The sequence below is a fragment of the Kwoniella shandongensis genome, chromosome 5, assembly GCF_008629635.2.
Source record: "Kwoniella shandongensis chromosome 5, complete sequence".
Taxonomy (NCBI): domain Eukaryota; kingdom Fungi; phylum Basidiomycota; class Tremellomycetes; order Tremellales; family Cryptococcaceae; genus Kwoniella; species Kwoniella shandongensis.
In genome coordinates this window covers 272,578-298,811 of record NC_089291.1, presented here as the reverse complement: position 1 = coordinate 298,811, position 26,234 = coordinate 272,578, and the positions used below count along the sequence as shown (strand labels likewise).

At 48.7% G+C, this 26,234-nt stretch overlaps 6 protein-coding genes across 6 annotated transcripts; 3 read left to right on the top strand and 3 right to left on the bottom strand.

Moving 5' to 3' along the window:
- Positions 1-150: 150 nt before the first annotated feature.
- CI109_102805 (uncharacterized protein) lies at positions 151-2,654 on the bottom strand (the record flags this gene model as incomplete). Its single annotated transcript, XM_032008567.2, has 4 exons — positions 151-1,055; positions 1,115-2,388; positions 2,444-2,541; positions 2,610-2,654. 4 exons carry the CDS (start codon positions 2,652-2,654, stop codon positions 151-153), a joined length of 2,322 nt encoding a protein of 773 aa, XP_031857151.2.
- Positions 2,655-2,856: 202 nt separating this feature from the next.
- Positions 2,857-3,692, top strand: CI109_102804 (uncharacterized protein; the record flags this gene model as incomplete). The annotated part of the gene is made up of 4 exons (XM_032008568.1): positions 2,857-2,929; positions 3,000-3,083; positions 3,150-3,368; positions 3,442-3,692. 4 exons carry the CDS (start codon positions 2,857-2,859, stop codon positions 3,690-3,692), a joined length of 627 nt encoding a protein of 208 aa, XP_031857152.1.
- A 10,725-nt stretch (positions 3,693-14,417) lies between these two features.
- CI109_102803 (uncharacterized protein) lies at positions 14,418-15,482 on the top strand (the record flags this gene model as incomplete). Its single annotated transcript, XM_032006018.1, has 3 exons — positions 14,418-14,526; positions 14,642-14,728; positions 14,875-15,482. 3 exons carry the CDS (start codon positions 14,418-14,420, stop codon positions 15,480-15,482), a joined length of 804 nt encoding a protein of 267 aa, XP_031859599.1.
- Positions 15,483-15,732: 250 nt separating this feature from the next.
- Positions 15,733-17,345, bottom strand: CI109_102802 (uncharacterized protein; the record flags this gene model as incomplete). Its single annotated transcript, XM_032006019.1, has 7 exons — positions 15,733-15,897; positions 15,963-16,095; positions 16,178-16,298; positions 16,362-16,429; positions 16,493-16,900; positions 16,982-17,071; positions 17,143-17,345. 7 exons carry the CDS (start codon positions 17,343-17,345, stop codon positions 15,733-15,735), a joined length of 1,188 nt encoding a protein of 395 aa, XP_031859600.1.
- A 343-nt stretch (positions 17,346-17,688) lies between these two features.
- On the top strand, positions 17,689-20,054 carry CI109_102801 (aspartate-tRNA(Asn) ligase; the record flags this gene model as incomplete). Its single annotated transcript, XM_032006020.1, has 10 exons — positions 17,689-17,986; positions 18,102-18,194; positions 18,268-18,395; positions 18,462-18,551; positions 18,613-18,690; positions 18,755-18,829; positions 18,888-19,047; positions 19,105-19,191; positions 19,251-19,563; positions 19,655-20,054. 10 exons carry the CDS (start codon positions 17,689-17,691, stop codon positions 20,052-20,054), a joined length of 1,722 nt encoding a protein of 573 aa, XP_031859601.1.
- Positions 20,055-20,370: 316 nt separating this feature from the next.
- CI109_102800 (uncharacterized protein) lies at positions 20,371-25,728 on the bottom strand (the record flags this gene model as incomplete). The annotated part of the gene is made up of 17 exons (XM_032006021.1): positions 20,371-20,455; positions 20,553-21,332; positions 21,415-21,531; positions 21,599-21,662; positions 21,735-21,951; positions 22,046-22,215; positions 22,328-22,650; positions 22,710-22,810; positions 22,870-22,935; positions 22,986-23,055; positions 23,114-23,184; positions 23,256-23,506; positions 23,580-23,928; positions 24,009-24,217; positions 24,268-24,585; positions 24,654-24,960; positions 25,018-25,728. The coding sequence occupies 17 exons, from the start codon at positions 25,726-25,728 to the stop codon at positions 20,371-20,373; spliced, it is 4,209 nt and encodes a 1,402-aa protein (XP_031859602.1).
- Positions 25,729-26,234: the final 506 nt, after the last annotated feature.

Genomic DNA, 26,234 nt, shown 5'->3' with positions numbered 1-26,234 from the left:
TCATGCACGCGCGAGCCGACAGTGTGGCGTGGAAGACACGTGGACTCAAGATCAATCGCATCTTGATTTCTGGCTCGCGGCTAGTTTTCATGAATGCGAGATGACGGAGAATGACTATTGGATACAATGCATTACGCTGTACGAATACTGTTATGCAAGTGCGGGTTGGGCTCCTGCCCACTTTGATGATGCAGCCTCGTCCCCACCATGCACTTTACTGGCTCTCAATAATCTTCCTCCTAATCGACCTTCGCGCTTGGCATTCATCTGTGCCTTGCGTTCTTCCTTCTTCACCCTCTCTGCCTGTCTCACCTTCGCCCTGCTTGCCATCGCCAGCTCAACCTGCTGGCCTATCATCTCACGGACCTCGTCCAATGACTCCCTCGTGTTCACTAATCGCTCCAGATGACCCGTCACATCAAATGCTTCCGTTGGTGTCACTGTCGGTCCGGATTTGTTTGACTCGACCTTCGACTGGACCTCCATTCTCTCCAAAGCTTCCGCAATTAGATCTTGTTCTTGCGTGATCCTCCTGACTGCCTCTTCCAGCTCTTCCAATATAGCTGGAGCATATCCGGCACCTCTGGCTGACCCCGATCGAGTGTGTCGTATTGTCCTCCATACTGCTCGGAACCAGTTGGGGTCAACCGACAACGAAGGTAATTTTGTCGCTCTTGGTGTAATGTCATTGCTCATGAGTTCGCTGATCCACCGCGACTGCTCCGCGTGTGCTGCTCTGAGCGCCACTCGAAGGATGTGAAGCGAGACGAGCTTATAGGATGTGTCGGAAGGTCCAACTTTATCCTTTGCGAGCCAAGTTCGAGACAACATGGCGTGCACCGCAGCATTCTCAGATGTCGTCAACGCGGACCAATGTGCTGGGGACTGCAGTTCTTGCAGTTTTGTACGGAGACGTGTCGTTATATCGTCAGATACCGCAGATTGAATAAGAAGCACCTCGTTGGGCGATGGTATAGGTGATAGAAAATCGGCGAATCGCCGTCGATCTTGAAGTGATAACAATAATGGATCTTCAGATTCCGCGACAGTGGAGGCTATGAGGAAAATCATCAGAAGTTGTAGAAGACGTCAGAACGAGGGCAGTTTGACTCACCCTGAACCTCCCGATCCGCGCTCGCCTTTCTTCCAAACCAACCGGTTTCTGCTCGCTGAGCCTGTTCAGCTGCCAACATGGACGACAACGTCGGAATCTCCTCCTCTACGTCGAAAGTGACCTCATTTTCTGGCAACGTAGACAGACTCGCTATCTTGCTTTCCGCGTCGGCAAATATCGCATCGGACGCCGCGACCATCCCAAAGAGATCGCCTTTCCGTCCCAGCAGATCCACAACAGCCATCCGGACCGGGTTTTTCGAGCTGATCTCTGGGTGTGAACCGCTGCTTTTCAATTCATCCTGTTTCACTCCGTATCCCTCTGTCAGGATCATTTCAGTGAGGCGGTCGAATGCGTCTCTTGTCGTTCGATCCGTTGAGGTGGCGGATATAAATCGTGCTGTATTGAGAAGACTGTCGGCTGTGAGAGGACTGGGTGGGATATTTGACTCTTGCATAGCGGCCACAAGTCGTCTTGTAACTTCGATGGCTTCCGCAATATCCCCCTGAGCAGATCGCCACCGATGTGCATTGACGTTTAACCACCTCGAAACGCTTTGTAGACCAGAATTGTACATTTGTCGAAGAAGTTTCGGGCTGACGTGGACCTTGCTGCTCCCATCATATCGATATCTGATTTCCCGGATGATCTCCTCGCAACCAGTCTTCTCTCCAAGCATAGCGAGTTTGCTTAACGGTTTGACGAACACGCGAGGGTCAATCCGGTCCGGTTGCGCAGCCATCATGTCCGCCGCGACTGTCCGTAATCTTCGTTCCCACTTCTCACCCAAATTCTTATGCTTCCTCAATCTCAGCTTGCGATTTTCCGGTGTTCCAGCTTCGATGGGACCAGTGATCTTTTGTACGAAGAAAGTGTTTGGGAGAACACTTTGAAAGACATTCTGAAGTGTGTAGATATCAAGTGAACGACGGAACGCCGGACTGAGTGTTCGATAAAGTCGCCATATCTGAGTGGCTCGCCATTGATCTCGTGATGACGCCGGCAATGCGAGCAGCTCTCTCATCTGGCGAAGGAGGTCTGTCTCATTATGATTCTCGGGGGCGGTCGGTAGAGCACTTTGCGATTTCGGGAAAGGTTGAGATGGTCGAAAGAAGTCGTGAGGGGTGTCCAGCTTCGAAGAGCGTTGTGGAGGAGGGACGGTACTCAACACATGGCCGGGGGTGAAGGAGGGGCTACCAAAATTCTCGGCGTCGTTCACAGCGGTGGAGTGGGCTTGTCGAGATGACTGAGCAAAGGGTTTGGAGATGGCAACACTACGTGAGGAATCGTCAGCTCGAGTACCGCTCGGGGTTATGGTCGCAGACTCACGAAGGAACAGCGGGATTGGATCCGGCGACTGCCAGTCTTCGCACATTTCGAGCTATCCGCATTTTTTTGATTGAGGGAGAGGGAACAGATCGGGCCCACTACGCAATGCGGCGGGGTAAGGATACCGGAGGAGACAAGGAAGAAGAGCTGATGGCGAGGAGTGGACGATACTCTGCTGTAGACAGGTTTGAGAAGAAAGAGAAGGAATCATTTCGGCCGTTGTCTAAGGCGACTTTTTGATGAAGCGGGGAAGAGCCATGGTGGAAATGTAAATGTCACCCCTGTTTTAGATTTTGGGAAACGTGAGAAAGTTGCTTCGAAGATTGTTGTTGCGATAATCGATCTATTAATCTGTCTGTCACAACGCACACGTCCTATTGATCTTCACCTATCACCAAACGAACGTTTACGAAATGCCGGGGAACAAGCGACTGACGAAGAAGACCATCAAGGGAAAGGAGGGACTCCATCCCGGATCCAGAAAAGGTGAGTCTACCTCTGCTCGCATCGGCCTTGTCGAAATCGTTGCTGACGTGCTCCTGTGATCTCATTATAGCTGCCCAACTCACTCGTGTCCACCTGAGAACAGACAAGCTCAAATCGCAAAACAAAGCCAGAAAGGAGCATGCCGAAGCGAAATGTACGTCGTCGTCCAAGCCTGTTCAAGCATGCGGTACGAGCTGGTCACTGATATAACCGGTAATAGTGCATCGACCGTTGTTCTTCCTCCACTCCCTCTCATCCCCTCATCCTCTCACCATGTCTTCGCTCAAAGCTCTCATAACAGAAGTATACGTCACTCGAAACGATGCTAGAATAAACGAATTGAGAGCCGAACGAAGACCGGGAAGACCAAAGCAGAACGAGCTGTTGGTATTGGAAGAGTTCCGAAGGAAGGAGAGACACGAATACGAGACTGGAATGGGTATGTGCATACTTTGCAACTAAACCTACCTTACTGAACGAGCCATACTGATATCTTCTGGCACTTCGTGTAGAGGTCCCCGATTTGACTCATGCTCCTACCGTCAAATTAATGTACACATGGCTCCAATCCGACAACACGATCAACCACTCGCACGTCGACGTCTTGCGACACATCCGAGTCTCACCGGATGGCGAGACGTTGGTCACTCGACCTGGACATACGGAAGAGATGGGATTGATCATTGAAGAAGGGAAAGTGGGAGATGATTGGAGTAGTTTGGCGGAACGAGCTGCCGCTGGAGAGATGGCCGTAGAGGCGTGATAAAGTAGATGAGTTGGGTAGATATCGCCCATATATCACGATTTGTATGTACATCATCAGAGGCTGTATCATCACCGTCAAGAAGTAGATTTGCCCATCTGTCATACGGTCTGATACAACCTCTCAAAACCTGCCATCATCGTCACACATGACATGTAGCAAGACACACACGACATCTCGCCCACGGACTAGTTTCGTGCTCGAGATCGCTCGCTCCCTGCTCTTTTTAGCTTCGTACCGTCCATGTGCGGCGTGGCATTGTGATATAAAGTATTTCTGCTATAACATTGATGAATGTAGGGACCTCGGTGACTTACACAACAGTCACAAATCTCATGGGTCTTGCCCTTGCTTTCTCTCTCATTGCCCGCCCGGACCACATGGATGATATGCCCATCACTTCCTTCTACTTGATGGTTTCCACAATGGGATGATCTACAAAGACAAGTGGTTGGCCCTTTTCTGTCCTGCTTGGCTGATCTATAGAATCTGGAGCCAGTCGTTCTGTTCATAACAATGACAACAGTGCCTCCTTGCCCTTGGTATTCAAACTGGGGTTGGCCATGATTGTCTTTCGTGCACTAACCTGCAGAGAATTCTCAACTCAGCTCTCACTACGTGATGCAAGCATGTCCCTGCTATTTTGGCACCTGTCACAATGATCAACAGAGGCTTCAGTCAATGAGGTCCTATCACACCACGGAGACAAGGTTGAGTGATATTTGCCAAAAGGCATTCTGGTACAACAAGGTCCATCGAGGATAAGAACAGACACTGATGCTGGACACGGTTGGGTGACGTGAATAGTTTGAACAAAAGTCAATGGATGCTCTGAGAAGCTTTGTTGAAGGATAAGATAGCTTTTGTAAGAGGAAGAATAGAGGGAGATTGATACCCTCCCGAGAACCTTAGGACAACGACAACACAACTTTGGCGGGCGCACCATCAACCTTGGACCTGACATCCTTAAGAGGAACGCTGTAGGGTCAATAGAGGTTCACACACAGCTTGCCATATTTCCATCCCCCTCTGTAGTTTAGTAATTAGTTAGAACATACTTAGATAATAGTATTCACATACTTCGATGTCACCATGAGACATGTACGTATACAGCCAATCTATCCTACCTCGAGCTAGATGCACATGACCCTCAATCAAAGTAGTAGCGAAAGGACGGTCGAACAAGAACCAGACTGTCATTCCCGTCTCTGTCGAAACTCGATGGTACCACGCATGGGCTATTATGAGATCTATGGTGGAGTGCTACAATGTTGAGGTTTTGTGGACTAAAATGAGTTATATGGCATGTTGCATGACGTTTTTGCCATCATTGGGCTACAGTCATGACAGGAGGCATAGCCGGTATAGAGACATATTTGGTGTGTGGCAGGGGCTCCATGTCATGAATGACAACTACCAAGACCAACATCCTCGGGTATATATAGCCAGAATCGGGAGTTCCAGCAGAATCCCGATTATCGTGACCTTTTATAGTGCGATGCGATGCTCGGATAGCGTAGTTAGCCACTGGCTAGGCAATGCGTTATTACATAATAATCGGGATTCTCGGGTCGAGTGTTCGATTCCTGCCAGGGGTGCAAGGTTTTCGACTTGACTTGGAAAAGGGGTGAGACCCTTTTCGGTTGGGATATACCATAAGTTGCAGGAGCAACTTCCCGTTGTGAGGTAGATCAGAGTGTCATGAATGACAACTACCAAGACCAACATCCTCGGGTATATATAGCCAGAATCGGGAGTTCCAGCAGAATCCCGATTATCGTGACCTTTTATAGTGCGATGCGATGCTCGGATAGCGTAGTTAGCCACTGGCTAGGCAATGCGTTATTACACTCCACCACATCGTCATTCCTGCAACAAGTGGGGATATTGTATTGAGACAGCAAGGCTATAATGGGACAATACCTCTAGTGATTCTAAATATTCAGCATATGAAACATTGAAACTATCCCACTAATTTGTTCCTCTTTGAATTGCCTTCTCTTGACTCAGTCAGCCTCGACTTGATTCCTCCATGTCCGTAACTGAAATATGAGTCTTGCTGCTGTATCGCTGTCTATACTAGGATTGGTAGAAATTGCTGTCTCGCTCTTCCGCTAAACCTGCACTGTTAGCACCGCAAGATGATGACGAGCATACAATGTCACATGATAGATGAGAAAAGCTACATCTCGCTGACTTACACACCAGCCACAAACACCAAAGCTCTCAGCTTCTCTTGCTTTCATTTTCCGGCTACATGGTGGAACACGTCCATTGCTTCCTTTGACTTTGTGACTTTTACAGTGGGTGGATGTACAGACACAGTAAGGTGAATACAGCCGATTGCGATTCAAGGAAATGTTATCTTTACGACTTTGCACCCTCTTTGATAACAGCGATAACAATGCCTCCTGTGCTTTTGCACTCAGACTGGGGTTACTATTGATAGCCTTTTGTGAAAGAAACTACAGAGATCTCTCAGTTTAGCATTCATCAACTGATCTGTAGAGTAAGAATGCTATTTGGACACCCCTGGCTTCTTTCTGGTGACTCACACATTTGGTACATATGCCTACACCTGCAAAGCGGACTTGCTCAGTGGATCTCAAACTTGGCAAACAACAGGTCGAAGTACCAGTTCTACCATCTTTGCTCGAATTGTGTCTGCACAATGGAGAGGCACATTCACATTTAATGTGAATTGGTCTTTCCAATCCCAATGTGCATGTTGTCTTGCCAGCGTCAAGGGCAGGAGATGAAGCTTGCAAAGGACTGTGTCTTGAGTCAACTGATGGAGCCAGTTGTTCTAAGGAGAGATGCTTGGAGAGCTCAGAGTTATCTTGGCTCAGGCCAGAGGTGGAGGGAGAGGTACAAGGTGTCCCAAGGTTGAGTGAGATGCCTGTGTCAGCCAGTTCTTTGTCAGCAGGTGGACTGACATCCTGCTGTTTGGTGCCCTGAGGATTGCTGCCAAGGTCCAGATAGATGGTATCAGGTTTGCCAGAGCTGAACAAAACATCTGTGTCAGGCAAGTGTGCAGGTGGACTGACATCTTGCTGGTTGTCATCCTGGTTACCAACATCCATATTGGTACTTGAAGTCTCTACATGATCCAAATTGAACAGAGTTTGTGTTGGGGTTAAGCAACCAATATCTGGTGGAACATTGGTCTGCTGTGAGGCCCTTTGATGATCAAGTTCAGGCTTGAAATGCGGGATGCTTGGATGACCCAATTGGAACAGCAAATCTTGATCAGCCATGTCAAGTTGAGAAGCTGAGCCAATGGTTTGTGCTGAGAGCCACTTGCCTTCATTGGCTTTGAGAATGGAGGCAGGAGTGCCAATGTCACAGAGGTCTGTTGAAACAAGAGGCAAGCTTCCGTTGTCCATGGTGAAGTACGGTTGTGTATCCGTTGGGGCATATGAATAGCAGGATTGTTCAACTGGCACAAGATGATCGAGAGGTATGTTGAACATGGAGGGAGCTGATGTGCTGGCAGTATCTCTGGTGTAGGTGTCACCAGTTGTATTGAAGCTGGTAAGGTGTTCAAGAGGATTGTTTGAGTAGTTGATATGTTCCATGCTGGGACTCTGAGCATAGAGAAGTGAGTCTGGAGCCACATCTTCACCAGTGAAGTCCACATGAATCTCTTCCGCAATAAAAGGCATTTGCAGAGAGCTCTGAAACTGTGAAGCGTTTGAGGAGGCGTGAGAATGGTAAAGATTTGGAGTGAAAAGGTCAAAGGGATCTGGGATGGGTGGGTACAGGTCCTGAGTGGTGATGTTTTTCATTTGGGGGGAGAGGGTGAGTAGACCATCATTGTCTTGGGCTTCCCATGGGTTTGGGACACTGTGCTGTGGGTTTGTTGTACCGGATGATGGCGTGGTCATATATGGGAATGGTGAAAATTGTCTGTGTTCAAAGTGGTTCAGCTGTGGTGTGATGTGATCAATGTCCAGTGGCAAAGTGTTTTGCCACCCTGAAGCTGCAGGGTTGGGTGAGGCTTCAGACGTTGGCCACGATGCTTCAGGAGAACCTGGCATGAACCATGAGGGCATTTGATTCTCACCTACACAATTGAGCTCATCATGAGATTGGTTGGGTGACATGTCCCTATGAGCTTGCTAGCGATTGTTGTGCTGTGGTAATGAGAAGCATACATGGGTCACAGAGCTGTTGGTAGACCTAAATATGTATACCATCACTGGTGAGGACGCTCGAGATGACAAGAATCTTGGGTTGGAAGACCAGAAGCCTTCTCAGATGGCCAAATCATTGTCAGGTGGAAGTGGGAAGGTAGGTGACCTCCATGATGACCTCCGGCATGAAGATGGGACTCTGCGAGAATGTGTAGCCCTGATGCAGGAAGGCGACTCGGTAATCCATATGTGTGAAGCAAGCAATTGATGTGGAGGAAATGCAAGTAGCAGAAATGTGTTGAGAACTGTCCATAAGTATGCTCATAAAAACACCTTTCACATGTGCTGCCACTGTCCGTCTTGTCTTGGTCACTCTCTGTCATGAACAACAACTGCTTGAACCAACATACTCCGGTTGATATAGTTAGGAGTGGGAGTTAAACAGAATCCCAGTCATTGTGAGCTATCAGTACAATGCAAAGCTTGGATAGTGTTGTACCACTCCACCGTAGGTCTCACAATAGGCAACGTGTGGCACCACCAAGATTTGACAGAGAAGGGGATAACCGTCTGGTTCCCGTTCGACCGTCCTTCCGCTATTACTTTGATCAAGGGTCGTTTGCATCTAGCTCGAGGTAGGATAGATTGGCTATATACATACATGTCTCATGGTGATGTCAAAGTATGTATATACTATTATTTAACTATGTTCTAACCAACTACTAAACTGAGCAGGGGGATGAGAATAAGTTGAGCTGAGTGTGAACCTCTATTGACCCTACGGTGTCCCTCTAAGGGAGCCAGGCCGAAGGATGATAGAGCAGCTGTTGAGGTTGTGTTGTTGTTCTCGGTAGGTTTGCTGGAAGGTGAGTCTCTTCCTCTCGTTCCTCCTCTCACACAAGCTATCTTATCGATCAACAGAGCTTCTCAGAGCATCCGTCCACTTTCGCTCAGACTATTCACATGACCCAACAGAATCTCGTATGTTTTTATCCTCTATGGACCTTGTTGTACCACAGCATAGCTGGCCACTGGCTCGGTCATGTGTTGATACACATTATTATCTATCCCATCCTTGGATGCGTGTATGAGATTGATAGACCAAGCCAGAGTACCTTACTTCACCAACTCATTCCAATGTGGCTCACCTGGCCATATCGACTCTTTGCCTCCTCTACTTTGATCCATTGCTTGGTCAGCACTAGCCACTCTTATAACACCCAGATTCTCTCTGACTTGTCAATATCTCCCTTGCAGAGCTGCCTTACCTTGCTTGTTCAACTGCCAATATTGTGTGAGAAATAACCTGTGATGTATTGGATCAAAAAAACAACTGGACAATTATGTGTTCCATACTCGTTTTAGTACATATGATATCTGTTGACCACCAAGAACATCTTCCCCATGAGGTGGCTGTCTTTGTTTGCAGAATCATTGTCTTTTCACTATTGACATCCTGCCATGGGATATTGCCAAACCTGGGCTTCACATTCATCATCTAACCCACAAGCGATTGGCTATGTGTTATGAACCGACACATAGTATCCATATATATACGGCCTACATGGCCTTGCTTTGTAATCGTTCTCACAGCTGAGTCAGCGTGTGATGCTTATTCAGCATTCCCACAGCTTACTCAGCATTCTCATAGATTACTAAGCAATTAGTAAGCGCTTAATAAGCATCTGCTTACTAAGCTGCTTACTCAGCGTATATATTAATAGATAGACGGTTCTTTCCGAAAAATATATAGGCGAGGGGAAGAGGTTGAGGACTCAAATATCATACGTTACTCTCATAGTGACTGCGTATTCCATACGCACTCAGCACATCCATCGTCCAATTCACTTCTAGCTTCACTGCTACTATCCGTCGCCGTCCTCTGTTACTAGAGCTAGTCACTCTCTAGTTATCAGGCGTAACACTATGGTGGGCCACTTTCTCCCTACCTTGCCAGTTCTATTCATTGGTTGCACTGATTTTTTACTTCCATATCCAGTTTTTAAATCACCTTCCTCTCATCATAATTGAAATTTGACAACTGCCAAATCAAATCTAGTACACTCACTTGCAATTAGCTTGGGCTGCCTTCTTCCTTTTGTATCTATTCCGCACAACTTGACTGGCTGACTGAGCTTGTGATATGAGTCTCGATGTGGTCTCGCTATCAAAACTGGGATTGTCGCAGATTGCAGCTTGGACCGTGCGCTGTTGCTCCTTTAGCTCTTGATGACAAGCAGGAGGTTCACAATAAGGGAAGGGTTGACAGTCTGTAGAATTCACCAACTTACACATTTGAAACACAAACCGTGGCTCTCTTCTTCACCTACCAGGATCCCCCGTCCACAGGTTGGAGCATTCCCATCACCCCTCTTGGATTTGTGGTTTATGCAGTAGAGGGATCTGCATGTACAGTATGCTGGAAATTCCCGCTTCTGTCCGGTTTGTTTGGATTTCTTGAGGCATTTTCCATTTCTTTTCAACCAGAGTGACAACAGTGCCTCCTTCCCCTGTGTACTCAAATTTGGATTGCTCTTGATTGCTCCTTGAAATCCAGCCTACAGCAAGCCCTTAGCTCGGTATCATAATTCTGCTGAGGGGTATCTTGTGCCATTCAAAAACAACTCACACATGAGTGGCAAATACCTACCCCAGCAGCACAAGATGGCAGACTGTGACGTGAACTGGGTGCACCACAAACTGAATCACCAGTCCCTCTGTTTTGCTGCCGATTGTGTTTGCACCGAGGAGATACACATTGGCAAGGTACGTAGTTACTGTAGATTTCAAGCTTCTGTTTGGCAGATTTCTGGTCAAGGTCAAAGAAACCCTGTGAAGGATGTGAAGGAGCATCTTTTGGGTTATATGGTGAAGCCACCTGTTCCGAGGAGAGAGTGCAGGTGAGCCCAGGATCATCTTCTCTGTGTTTGCTAGGAGCAGAGTATGGGTGGCTGTGTTCACCAGAGCCATCGTCCAAACCATGATGACCTTCAGTGGACTGACCAACCATTCCCTGTGACTTGCCTTGGCAATTGGATCCTGAGGTGGAGTAAGCAGTGCTTGGAATATCCAAGTGCAATACAGAATCTTGTAGAACATTGGACTGTGTATCCATATTGACATTCTTTGTCAAACAGTGCTGACTGTTGTTCATCTTGATTTTGTGATCAGGTGTATTGTGATCAGTCATATGGAATAATGGACCAGGGCTCCTCATATCCTCTGTCTGAGATGATGGATTGGTGTTCCCCAGCATGGACGATGAACAGGGCTGGAGATCTGTGAAAAGACCGTCACTGGATATGTGTGGATTGTAGGAATCAGATTTGGTAGAAGTGCCTACATTGGCAATGCCTCCATGTTGCCATTCCACTCCCTTGGATGAGTGAACAGCATCTTCCTGGTTGAGGTTCTGAGAATGGAGTGACAGGGCTTGGTGGCAGACTTCACTGGCACAATCTCCAAGCAGATCTGCCCCATTTGATGACCGGTGCTGCAAAGACCTTTCAACAGTGAACTCAGAATGGAGATTGTAGTTTGGTTGCCAGCGCGACATATCCTTTGGATATGGGAACGGTGGATACAGGCCTTGGGATGAGTAATCCCTCAAGGGGGTGTGGATAGTGAGTAGATTATCACCATGTTGGGGTTCCCAGGAAAATGGCAGGTTTGATTGTCGTGATATGGCATGGGATGATGATATGATAGTGGCTGGGAGTGAAGGAGAACCTCTTGATATGAGGTGGCCTACTTGTGGTGTAAATTGATATACTCCAAGCGGGAAATAAAAATCATGCTGCTCATGCCACCCTGGAATTGCAAGCTTTGGTCGAGCTGCAGGTGCCACCCGCAATGTTGCAGGAGAGGCAGGTCTGCCCCAAGGTTGTCCAGAGCTCTCACTCCCACTACCAAGGTGATTGTGAAATTGGTTGTATGGCATGTCGGTATAAGCTGGATGCGCAATGTATGCTGTAGAGCTGGAAGAGGATATGAGTGAACAGATTTGTAGGTGATGCATAAATATTATAAAACCTTTACTAGGCAGGACAAATGGAGTTGAAGAAGCGTTGAGCAAGATCCAAGTACCCACAGGAGAATGTCAAGGCATGCAAGTAGAAGGAGGAAGATTCTCGACTTCCTCTTCTATGTTTGTGTCCTTCATGGAGATGAGCAAGTGCTAGACTCTCCTGTTGCTAGTATATGAGAAGACAAGTCTGTGACAAGAGACAGAAGATCACCCTGTTGGTGTACAGGAAGCAAATCTACCGGCATTCTGAAATGATGACGTCATTTTCATTTTTATTGCTGATTATCTCATCCATATGGTCATTTGTTTTGATGACTTGGTGAATATCAATCGTCCTTCTATGGTGTGATAAAGCCTCATTGGAAGATCTATAGAATCACATAGCAAGAGGTCAAGAAGAACTGGGAGATGATAGAAGATCACACAAATACTCATGTGGTCTTCATCACAATTATGCTACTTCCACTTGCTTTTTGTTTGACTTCATAAGTAGACCTGGTAGAAGGCACATCATTTCCCACTTATACTGAACATTGTTTGACCATCCAATACGGCCTTTTGGTTTGTGACCAAAGCTTCTTGTCATCACCACTGTGCTTCCTGATGTTGGTACGCATGTATTATGCACCACCTACGTATTGCTGACTCTTGTATTCTGTTCACAGATACATCACCCCATTATGGACCCAACCCATACCAACATGCCCAATGATTAATCTCATGACTACTTCACTTGCATGGATGAGAACAGCTCGCCACCATGGTTCAAACGATTTTTGCCTGGAGCATTGTTGCCACCATTAGATGATCTACCCAAACGGACAGTTCCGGGGTGGCAAGAGCTATGTGGTTTTACACTGTCACTTGGGACTGATCACATCACATCTCCGCTAGAATCTAACACACGGGCAGAGTACACACACCCCATCCATGATCACACCACCATCTTGTGCCATGGACCAGCAGCCACGACCCCCACAATCATGGGAAGGCCACAAGAGTGATTGTCCACAGGATATCCCACTCCAGGAGCAGGCACAACCCATTCAACAATGGTATCTACCAGCTACAGATCCCATGGACTTCTTCACTTGGGACCCTTACCCTTCTCACAATCTGTCAAAGGCATCACAGTTTCAGAGCTCTTGTCACGACCGTATACCGATAATCACGAAGACGTCGCGAACATGCCACGAAACTCATCAATTCATAAAACCTCGACGCGTTTATACGAACTTAGAACTATCACATCGTCGTACCGCGAATCTTAGATCTTTACCAATAACATGAGAGTTCAGAATATGGCCTTTTAGCAATTGGCAACCGGGAACATGAACATAACCGAGAACAAGCGAAAATCGCTAAGGGATATAGATGAAGGCACAACCGTAGTCAAGAGAATGAATCCCCAGTGATTCTCAATTTTAGTCTTCACCGTAGTACATGAACTTAGCCACCGTAGCCACAATCTTAGTAGTCACCCGATCAGTCTCGACTTAGCTGTATATATGTTATACCCTTAAGTCCTTGACATACGTGAGCTTCACATCTACAATACTGTTTTGGGTCGAATCTTGGTCATTGGCTGGTCGGTGTGACGCCCCTGACATACGTGCATGATGCTTTATCAAGATACCCAAATTGAATGCTGGGGCCATGCTCCTGACCAAGATGGTCATTGATGCTTTCATAGCTCCTCATACCTTCCATGAAATAGCCTTGGAGGATTTCATACATCCTATTATTTGCTTTGGCCAGTTGCCGCTGCCATTAGCACAGTCCAGTGCAGGTGTATACAACTTACGAGCTGATTGTTTTCCATTCTTCCCACTGGGATTAGGGCAGAATGACTCTTGTTGCGGTGGTAATGACATGTGTGCAAGCACAAGTTTGTTGTGATGGGTAGATTGGGCTCAAGAGAGGCTGAAAGTAGCTTCATATGTGTGGGTTTGTATGTTGAATTGATGAAGTCAAACAGATAACATACAATAAATGCACCATTGAGCTGAATTGTAAAGCGAAAGGGTTCAGTTAGAATATTGGATTTTAACCTGGTACTATCTGGCCACGGTAGATGAACTAATTACCCCCAAACAATGTATGTGGTCAGACTGGATTTGCTGCCATGATCCAATTTGTCCTGTTTCATTATCCTCTTGTGGACCCTCCATCTTGACTTCTTCTTGATGAAGTATTACCCTATGACCGGGTCAATATTGCAATTGCAAACAGAAGGCAAGGAAGCATTGTGATGATCAACACATTGAACATCAAACTCGTATATTCAGCTCAGGAAGGGATTGCAAGAATAGCACCACAGCACCACTGTGAGGGCAGATATGCATGCGTGAGTGTCGTGTGCACATTTGCGCTCGAACGGCCGTCATCGGACTTCATCTGATTATACCTCCATGCATGCAAGCCTATCGATCCCGTCCCTTATCTAATCGCGACTCGCGCCATACAATTGAGTTGATCCTGAAATCAACCATCAATATCACTTCGACCTCTTCCACGACACATCCATGTCCAACGATTGGACACAGTCCCAATCTCAGTAATATGTCCACCATCTCCAATGCTGCTTCTGCATCTGCATCTGTACCAGGATCAAGTGCACCATTATGGAATCTACCGTCGACTATACCAGCCCGTCAAGTCCTTCCAGATCGTAAGTATCGCTCAACTACTCCTTCAATCCTCGTCTATCCTACCCCTCGCGATCCAAGCGAAGTCGGTGCCTTGACTGACGAATGTAACGGATCTTATCACTGACCTGTATGTAGGTCATAAATCCAAGACGGCTTTGACGGAGCAGAAAGGAAAGGAGAGTGATCCTGGTCGAATGGCAATTTGGGTCTGTCTCCTAGACGGTGAGTTACCCGTCAAGCTCATCATTTATGCCTTTGCCGCTGTGCCTTCACTTCCTACCTATCACTCGTCCGTGACCACATCAATGACCGCCAATGCTAACGCAGGCATTTTATCCATGTTCGTGCTCGTGCTCGTTCTCCTTTAGACCGACCACATCTTCATCCATCGCTTTTGGCATTACACAAACATAGACACAATGTCCATTCTATCCCATTACCTCCTGATCCATCTACCGACTTACCAGGGACATTACCCCGGCTCGTACCCGTACCATCCAATACCACTCTCTTACCGCAGAATACGCCTACGACTGCCCCAATTGCCCTGGATTCAACTGCGACTCCGACTCCGTTGCTGAACGATCACGTACCGACTGGTCTTGATACCGTATCTGTATCAGAGATGGGAACGAGCCAGACGGGCCCGATCACACTAGACGACATACTCTCTTTCGCAACCACTACCACTACCACTACCGCTACCACGACTGTACCAATATCATTTCCTCCAAGTCAAGGTACGACACAGCCAGATCACAACATAGATGTAGATGTACAAATGACGAGTCCCTCGAACCAATCGCCCATACTTCCCCCTCAAGCCGAACAAAGGAACGCTCAAAGTCAAGCGCAGGCGCAAGGACATGCTCATGCGCAGGCTCTCGCCATAGAAGCTGCTCGGAATGAATGGTTCACATGGCGTTTCTCAGAGGAAGAAGAAACTCGTCGTAAGGCTTATTTACCACTTGCCTGAGCAAGCACGATTGAGTGGCTTCGCGATTGAAGGGGGGTTTGCCGGAAAGGGCACACCAGACACTGGTGTGTATATAGACGTAACCAAATCTGTAGAATGTATCTCTATCTCGATAAGCCTGTATAACAATGATCTTGACGACACTATATGATGCATGTTGATAATCTACATTTTCTTCCTCCTTACTCTTTCTAGCAAGCAAAGTATTCGAGTATCTGTATACCCTTCCTTTCACCATCAAGGTACGAATTTACGCCTTGATACCGTTCTTCTCATCCTCGACTCGGGCCTCTTCCAACTTCTGTCGGAAGAGCTTCTCAGCGTTCGTCCAGACAGGAGCGGATGCTCGCTCAGGCAATTGGAGAAGCGAAGGGAGGAGGTCCTTCGAGAACTGCTCAGAGGCTTCTCTGGGGAGCTGCAGAACGTCATGAACAGTCAGCTGTGTTGGATTTCGGTCAGCAGAGCAGTTCGTGAACTTACAAGAGTAGGCAGGTGGTCGATGGAGACGACGGTGCATCGCTTCCCAACGCCCTTGGTGTCGACCTCGACGGTGGGTTCGGGGAAGGTGGTATTGATGTCGTAAATAGGGATAGGGTTGTGGGGGTTGGTAGTGCTGCGAACGCGAGATCTCAAGTCAGCTTGTTTGCCCTCAAATCGAAGCAACAATGGAAGCTGAGAGATGCAGCCGCACTCACTCGCAAGAGACGTCAACGACAACAGCCAATCGACGAGCGTCGCCGGCAGAAGCGATGAATTCGGAGGTGATGAACTTGGGGATGGGTTGAGAAAGGTAGATGCAGTTGACGAAGATGTCGACTGGATAGGATATGCGAAGATCAGCTGAAGTCGCGCATGGTTTCGGAAACGAAGCCGACTTACCGTCAACGATCTCCTGGAAGGGTCCACCCTTGGCAGTCTCGGCCATGTCCCACTTGACGATGTTGTCCCTGCAAAAAATCATTCGTTAGTGAGTTATGTCCTTGTTATACGTGTACAGCGGCCCGACTCACTCTTGGAGACCTGCCTTTCGGAAAAGATCGACGGCACCACTTCCACATCGACCAAGAGCACCAATGACCAACACCTTGACGTTCTTCTTGCCGCCCTCGACGCTCTCAAGCGCCTCGCTGACCTCTGCGACCATAGCGTCCTCGTTTTTGTAAGGCTTGAGACCCTTCAATGTTCCCTTACCACCTTCCTTCTGTTGAGCCGCGAGAGCGAGAGCTCCGGCAGCGGCACCGGCGAAACCGGCGTGGAAGCCGAATGCAGCGACTCGTCGCTTGGTCTTGGGGTCTTCGAGGAATTCAAGGTCGTACAATGTTCCCTTGCCTTGGGCGAAACGACGAAGGACATCGGCCCAGCCGCCTTGTTGCTTGTAGCAATGAGCGAACTGGATGTGGGTGTGAGGGAGAGGGTCGCTACGAGCACGAGCAATGCAGACAAATTAGCATTGTTCGTACAGCGATATACTCAACCAGCGAAGTGGTCAAGACACTCACGTAGACTCGGGGAGCTCCTTGAGACCGATAATGGGGACTTCGACAGGAGCGCTAGGCCACTCGTTATTGGGCACGAGCTTACATCCAACGCTATAGGCGCGGAGCATGATCGCATAGCGTTAGCTCTGGATTGACAAGGGCGCTTGGCAAAGCACACTCACGCCTCAAACTCTTCGTCGTCAAAGATCCTCTGAGGATCTCTCTCGACAAAGACCTCAAAGTTGTTGTCCAACAACGTCTTGGCGGTCGTTGGGGTCAAAGCTGAACGATGTTCGAATGGCTTCTTCTCGCATCTGAGCCAGATGGGTTGACGAGGTTGAGTCTCGGCGGAAGTACCGGCTTGTTCGGGTGCTGTAGCTGCCATTTTGTGTCCGTGTGGGGGTGTGGATATGTTTTGTTTCGCGTTGGAGAATGAGATAGGACAAGGTGAACTAGCTCTCTCTCTATATATATTTCTGAAAAGTGACGAGTAGGCTGGCTAGTTGATCCACCGCTCAATGCCGATGCAACCGAGTCGATAACCAGAGTGTCAGTGATACGGGCAAACCCGCTAATACAACACTCCAATGACGTGGCAATTCCAACGTCAATACCCCATATTACTCCGACCCACGATTCCACTCGAACGCTCTGTCCACTCACATATTTCGACAATTCAACACTTTCGACTCGTAGATCAACTTGACAACAACTACCTAAAATACACCATGTCCGAACCCGTTCCCAACGAAACTCAGGCAACCGCTCCTGCTGCTGTTCCTGCGACAGAGACCACAGCCCCAGCACCTACCACCGATGCCGGTGGTGAGGGCGAAGGAGCTCCTGCCGGTCCTTCCAAAAACGAATTGAAGAAGCGAGCCAAGGAAGCTGAAAAGGCTAAAAAGGCAGCTGAACGTGCTGCGAGAGAAGAGGCGGAGAAGAAACAGCGAGAGGCTAAGGAGGCAGAGGACCACGCCAAGCAGAACTATGGGAAATTGCCCTTGCATCAGAGTCAAGAGAGGAATGGTGAGTGCTGCCTCCTGCACAACTGTAGAAAGGTAGGGATATAGCTAGCTTTGTACCTGCTTGTGTCACCATGCTTTGCCATAAGTGAGTGAACAGCTGCTGATCATGTATTCAGGCCAAAATCGACTCAAGTTCGCCGACCTGAACGAGAAGTCTGTCGGTCAACGAGTCATCTTCCGAGCTAGGTTACACAACATGAGACCTCAAGGTGAGTAATGGCGTTTTTTGTAACATGACATACCGTCGTGGAAAGGAAGGCTGACATTCCGTGTATGTAATAGGTGCCAAGATCGTCTTCCTCTCGTTCCGACAACAGACTCTTACCCTCCAAGGTGTTCTCGTTGTCTCTGGCGACAAGGACGAGCACCAAGTCTCCAAGCAGATGTTGAAATACGCTACCCTTATCCCGGTAAGCTCAACGTCTTGCCCTTTTCAGCGCGATTGGTGAGCTGACATGACGATCACTTCCTCACAGACTGAGACCATCGTCCTTGTTGAGGGTGTCATCAAATCCGCAGAGGTCAAGAGCTGTACCATCCAGAACTATGAGGTTGGAATCCAAAAGGTGCGTCATTTCTTGATGTGTGTCTAAGCATAAGCTGACCAGTCCACATATCTGTGAATAGATCTTCACCGCCGTCGAGGTCGGAGACCTTCCTTTCTCTGTCGACGATGCCGCTCGACCCGAGTCCGACTTCCAACGAGTGAGCTACTCCTTTACCAAGCGTTGTATGTTGGATTTAGCTGATATGTGGTCATGTCAACCAGATGGAGACCGAGGACGTTCAGTTCGCCCGTGTTGCCCTCCCCACTCGTCTCGACAACCGAGTCATGGACCTCCGAGTGAGTGGGCTGTTGTATGGCACAAGGAGGCATTTATCTGACCTCGTATCTCTTCCAGACCCCAACCAACCAGGCCATCTTCCGAGTCCAATCTGCCGTCTGTAACCTCTTCCGAAACTACCTCGACTCTCAGGGTTTCCTCGAGATCCACTCGCCTAAACTCCAGGGTGCTGCGACCGAGAGTGGAGCGAGCGTCTTCAAGGTTTCCTACTTCAACGGTAAGTCGGGTACCTCCCTTTCAACTTTGGTTGAGTATACGCTAATGCACGATGCAGGTACCGCTTTCCTCGCCCAGAGTCCTCAATTGGCCAAGCAGATGGCTATTGCCGGTGACTTTGAGCGAGTCTACGAAATTGGACCTGGTGAGTTTTGCGTTTCGTCCAAGTATGCTTTGTGCAGAAGTTGACCCTTTTGTTGGTAGTGTTCCGAGCTGAGGATTCCAACACTCATCGACACATGACCGAATTCACCGGTCTCGATCTCGAAATGGCCATTGAGGAGCACTATCACGAAGTGCTCGAGACTCTCGACTCTATGCTTCTCAACATTTTCAAGGGATTGAAGGAGAAGTTCAGCAACGAGATTGAAGTGATCCGAAAGCAGTTCCCCTGCGAGGAGTTCTTGTTTTTGGAGAAGACTTTGGTGTTGCCTTTCAAGGAGGGTATGAAGATGTTGAGAGAGGCAGGTGCGACTGATTCGGAAGGTAACCCCATTGGAGAGATGGACGACATGAGGTGAGTGCAGAGAAAAGGTCGAGCGTTGGCGAGCCCTTTTCGCATTCATATACTTTATATCGAGAAGCATAACTGACATTGTTTACTTCAGCACTGAGAACGAAAAGTTCCTCGGTCGACTTGTCCGAGAGAAATACAAGACTGATTATTTCATTCTTGACAAATTCCCACTCGCCATCCGACCATTCTACACTATGCCCGACCCTACCGACCCTACCCTATCCAACTCATACGACTTCTTCATGCGAGGCGAGGAGATCCTCTCTGGAGCACAACGTATTCACGATCCAGCATTCTTGGCCGAACGCATGAAAGCGGCCGGCATCGAACCAGCTTCCATGAGCGGTTATCTCGACGCGTTCAAATTGGGCGCACCGCCACATGGTGGTGGGGGTATCGGTCTCGAGAGAGTCGTGATGCTCTTCTTGAAATTGGGTAATATCAGAAGAGCTTCCTTGTTCCCTCGTGATCCAAAGAGGTTGAACCCGTAGAGCAGGAGACGATATACGTAGATAGATCAAACATGCATTGTTGATGTGCAGGAATGACTTTTGTGTATACAAGTGACGAACCGTGATTGAGCGAAAGGTGATAAGTAGAATCACGATAATGGACCAGGACCATCGGGATCACGGCACAGCGTCGCTTTTTAAGGCGTTTCTACTTGGTCATTGTCTGAGTTGAGGGGAAACAAAATATATATATACCATGCAGGGAATATGAAATGATAAAACTTGATGCTGATATTGTTCAATGCTAAATGTAACCACATACTTCTCCATGACCCAAATATTTCCCACACACTTTCTATTCCACAGTATATCCCGCCAACCTAGCTGGTGTTCTGCTCTTCACAACACTCCCATTCTCATCAGTCTGCCACTTTACTTCCCTACCAATCGCCGAAAAGAAAAAAAAGGTCAGCTACGGCTCAGCATGTGTGTATACCTCTATCTCTATCTGCTAGTATGCGATCTGGGTAGACTTACCTCAGTTGACTTCGTGATATTTGTCGTTTGTGTTTTGGTCTCTCTTTCTCTCGCACAGGAGTGAGGATGGCAGATGGTAAAGCCCCAGATACACGTTTCGATTCCAGGCCTATCGCCGTACCTGCTCCACTTGAGCGTGAAATGTTGCCGCTCGATCGATGTGTTGACGGCGGTGCTTTGTCATTCGACCTCGCGAGAGTACAGTCCGAATTGCTCGAATCGTGCGATGTCGAGGACGACAGCAACGCACCTCGCGTTGTACCTGGGACCCTTGAAGATGCTGTTGCTGTTGTTCTGGTGCCGGCGCTGGTGCTCGCACTGTCTCGCGATCGTTCTTGAGTCTCCGAAAGGACCACCAGATTCTCTGACAAAGCTCTTCTCAATCCTCCTCTTGTCATACTATCTTTCTCTCCCAGCTCCTCATCGCGTCCTGCTCCTCGCTTGCGCACTTGCGAATCTGCGACCGCCGCCACCGCTGCGGCCGGATCTTCTGACCCTACACCAAACAACAGACCCGGCAAAACCTCCTTCGCCAATTCCCTCACCAAGACCGCACCATCTTGTCGACTCAGCCTTTCCACAATCTCTACGAGACCGAATCGCGCTACTAAACTCTCGCGATCGGGGTGTGTCTCACATACGACTTTGGTGAGTCGGAGGAGGTTGAGCTTGATCACTGCTTTGGTGGAACGGTCGAGGGTGTCAGATAATCTGTGGAAGAAGGGCGGGTGGGAGAGGGAAGAGGTGAGTGAGGTGGAGAGACGGAGAATCTTGAGGAAGCTGTGTGAGGCAGGAACGTCAGTGATTTGATTCTGTGTGAATATTGAGAGAAGGAAGGGCGAAGGGGTCACGTTCGACTTACGGATCCAAGATGCCTTCAAATGACACGCCCGAAGCTTGCACGAAACATCGAACTAAGCTGTCCGATGCTGATTGCTCAAGAAGCACATCTTCGACCCTTGCCGTTTCATCTTGCACCCTGCATGTAGTATAGCGGTAAGCATGAGCGTTCGGTCGAGGACGATCAGCGCAACAACCCCACTTACCAGGCCAAGATCGCATCAAGAGCACTAACTCGCCAATATGGATCTTCTAGCAGATCGAGGTATACTACCACGGGATCATGTCAGCCAAACCTGCTTCCCAATAGTAAAGTCGTTCTCTTTACGCCCCTTCACTCACATTTCATACCGTCGTTTTGCCACAACAGTCTCCTGCTTCCTTTTCCAGAATTGGCCAAGTCGCACAAGATCGGCAACGCAAACTGCTTGAGCGGTGATTTGTTTTGTATAACTCTCTTCAACAGCGGGATGATACCGCTTGAAGCAGCTTCTTCTTGTCGAGATTTGGAGAGCCGGGTCATACTATAGATCGTTTGAAAGATGTGAGAGCAGATCTCCTGAATATGAGAAGCGGTAAGTCACAGTTATGGCTTTGTCGGTTGACTGAGGTGGGAGGTCCACTCCGAGCTGGGCACTCGGTGGTATACTCACATTACTGTGACTGCCTTTGATACTCTTCCCCAGAAGTCCCACCAATATCTCCATTGCATTGGAGTTCTGCAACACCTCGATGAGCTGTGGAGAGGTTGAAAGATGTTTGATTGCCTTGATGGCAGTGACGAGGAGTTTCCTCGGCAAGACTTCGCAAGCTTTGAGCAAACCTGTCGAAAGGACAAAGAAGTGATGATCAGCTGCTGTCTTTCGCCCTTCCACCCCTTATGTACTGAATAGCCCGCGCTTTGTTGGCAGTCAGATTTGTCGGAAAACACTCACGGATCATAATGGTCCTGCTTGCAAACGCTTCTTTTACTCTCCCATCCGCTTGGGCGACCTGACAGAACAACAACAATACCCCGATCGCTCTCGCTGCTTCTTCTTCACCTTCAATCTCTTCATCTTTCAGTATCGCCAATAAGGCTGTCGAGAGCGGATCCAGTATACCCTCACGAACAAACATTCGGCAGAAGTCGTTACGCGGCGTAGGGGACTGGAGGTCGAAGACCGAATTGATGCCCTCGAGCGAGGAGAGGATGAGGGTCTTGTTAACTGTATAATCTTCGTCAAGGAGTTCAACGAGGATACGTAAACCTCGACACCTGCAGGACGGTCAGTAGATGTGCCTTGGGCCGAGGGTGAGAAGACAGGTTGGACGTACGAGATAAACATCTGAAGTGTCAAGGGGGACCTCGTAAGTTGCTGGATGAAAGTTGACGCCTCCAGCCTAGTCTCCAACGAGTGCCTCTTCGACGTATAAGGCTGACGACTAATCAGCACGACTCGGTTCACCTCTCATGCTCTATCTTAACTCCACTCACAATGATAACAGGAATACCGCCGATGAGGCAAAAGGATTCAAGCATCTCGACATCGCTAATAACGATCTACAGCAGTACTATGAGCTTGCTTGAACGATCATTGGTCGTAGACATACCATATTGACCAGCTTGAGCAACCGCACTGCTACATCACGGCTGAGTCTTGACTCTAAGACCTCCAATATGCTATGACGACGCCCCACATCAGTCATGTTTATGTCTCGCTGTCCCATTAGTCACATACGCTATCATCCCGTGCTGTGCAACAAATTGCGATTCAACTCCCATCTCCGGTGTGTTCTCGAGTAGAGCGAGCTAAAGCAACGTTGCTTTGTCAACCTTCGACTCTGGCAACACGTCGCAATTTCCTGAAATGCATCACTCACCAGCTCATCGCAGCTCGCTCTGAGGATCTCTGACGGTGTGCCGACTCCAAGTCGATCAATAAGCTTATTCACAGTGGCGAACAAGGTCGCTCGCTTATCTCGCAGGAGGTTAGCTTCCAGATCTTCTGTATCAAAGTCATCTTCGATCTCTGCGAATGGGTCGGCCGCATCATCTTCGCCGTCCGACCCTTGCCAAGAGGTGTTGGCACGACGTGTGAGCTGGAGCGACGGTACCGCGCCTGTCTTGGATCCTAATAGGAAAACCACGGATTAGTCACAACCCACTGAGACAGAGGAGGAAGCAACCGAGCTTCAGACACTCACCACTGGCTTGGGCTTGATGACCTTCGAAGATATCCTCGTAGTCTTCGTCCTCGTTCTCTGTGTATTTATGAAGCTCCGGTTGACTCTCCAACTTGCTTGCAGCCTTGTCCCGCATCGAATTCTGCCTCGACGAAGGTGGAGATCTGGCTGGCGGTTTGGGACTGTGCGGAAGAGGTAACGTAGGGGAAGAGTGTGGTTGAAGAGGGGTGATGGGCGGGGGCGCTCTTGAGGGTGTTGAGAGGGATCGTAACGGTTTTGCTGAGGCTTCTCTTGACTTTGGAAGAGGCGATAGTGGCACTTTGCGTATATCGTCTGGGTGCATAAGTCCTCGTCGTCCATGACTTCGCAGCTGAAGTAACACAATTCTTATCAATTGCCGCATTCAGAATAGCAGAATGAACCTTGCGGGTTCTAGGACATTAAACGTACCTTCAAGTTTGCGAGCTTCGCTTCGAGACCTATCTCTGACTCTCCAAACGCCATATCTGAGTAATCTTCTACGTGACTCGCAGATATTGACCTTGCAGTCATGTCCGCAGTCGGTTGTGGCAAGTTGATTGTACCCATTGCTGGTGATCTGATAGGTCGGACGGTTTTCTGATTGAAATCCTCGCTTGCCGCTGAGTCCTCTCGACGATCTACTAAGCCTGATCAGCGAACTGTTCCGAGTGCATGGTGCGAGACTCACGACCAAGTTTCGAGAGCGTGATGTCGGCGGCGAAATCGTCGTCCCAACTTTCACCTTGGCTTTCGCTCTCCTTTGCTCTACTAAGGACATCGCTAACATGGTAATTCTTCTGCAATAATCCCGGCTGATCGCCGCTTGCGATCCCAATCACACCAGGAGGAGCCATCTGGCCATTTAGGGAATCCGCTGATGATCGAGAAGGTAGGGCTAGAAGACCCAGTGGTCCATTGGATTCGCCGCGCTGTCGAATGTGTGTGGTAGATTGCTTTCGTGGCTGAGGAAGGGGAAGATGACGCGTCGTGGCGAGAGCTTTGGGTGCTAGATTACCTCGGCATATTAGCTCACGAGACAAAGCAAGTAGAATACTTTCAGCTTCGATTGCTTACCGTTCAATGCCTCGTTCCATTGTTGTACCCGTTGAACAGCCTCGTCGTAGACCGTCATGGGCTTCTTCGCCCTCACCGTCCCACTTCCAACTTTTTGTCCTCCTAATGAGTTGTCCTCCTTGCCTCCCGAAGGTATGCGCACGGACTGAGATCTACTGTCTGGTGTGGGTTTTGGCTGAGGAGGGGCGGACGGAGGTTCGGTAGCCTTTCGAACAGAAAGCATCCAGGGATGACGAAGGAGTTTCTTCGCGGTGACTCGGAGATTGGGATCTTTCTGAAAGCAGTGGTAAAGGAAGTCTTTGACGATCTGCGAACGATGTGTCGATCAGTAAGTGTTCCAAATCGCCGAACAGAAGTCGCTCACTGGACTGGCACCCTCTGGTATTCTCATTGATTCGTCCTGTACAATCCTCCATAGCGCTTGCATTGGAGCCAAATCACCATACGGTGGTTTCCCTTCCAGCAGTTCCACAACCACACATCCTACGCTCCAGATATCGCTCGCCGTACTAGCTCCACTTTGCTCAATCACCTCTGGAGCCATCCAATATGGTGACCCTACCACCTCGTTGTCGTTACTCTCCGTTCCTAGAGCCGGTTGGGTGGATCGAGACGATACGCCGAAATCGGCAAGTTTGACACTCCCATCTTTGTTGGTGAGGATATTGGCACCTTTTATATCTCGATGTATGACACCTTGTTCGTGTAGATATATCAATCCCTCCAACACCTGACTGATATAGACCGCGACCAGACTTTCTGGGAATTTGCCAAACTTCTTCAAGATCGTTTGTAGAGATCCATTCTCACAATACTCTAGAACGATGAAGAGGTTCTCCTTGTCTCTTGCGAAACCCTTATATTTGACGATATTCGGATGATTGAGGTTTTTCAGCAGATCGATCTCTGACATGATATCAGGGAGAGAGGAAGGTGGGAGGGAGAGAAGTGAGATCGACTTGATCGCTACCGTCTCGCCGGTGAGGAAGTTGAGAGCTCGGTAGACGGACCCGGAAGCTCCTCGACCGAGTATGTCGCCCAGCTGGTAGTTTGACAAAGCGACTGCGGCGGCCATCGTGCATGCTGGGTGGTTGGCTAGGAATGGGTGTCGGAATTCGATAGTAGATGGCTGTCAAATGTAATGAGGTGCAAGATGAAATGTAGCCGAGTAAGCCAGGTAGATACGGAGAGCGTTCTGATGCCGTTGCTCCGTCGATCCGTGCGCAAGGGTATCTGATGCGGGCTCCGGTCGTGTTGAGGACGATTTATGGAATGAGCGTAATGGTGGGGAAGTCGTGGACGGTGCAAGATCTCGACTAAGCCGCGACTACATACGGCCGTGTCGGTTTTGTATGTGAAGTTGAACAAGATGTGTATAACGTGAACTGATGATGCAGGACCGATGAGCCTGCTATAATTGTGGTTTATTGTTGAAACACCTCCAACTCTCGGGTACGCGACTGAAAACAAACAAGCCACGTGGAGCGAAACAGAAAGCAAAGCCAACGGAAGCACGGTGTATCAGAAATCAACAATATCCACGTCAGGATCCGGAAGGCATGTTCCGAGTCGTCGAGATTA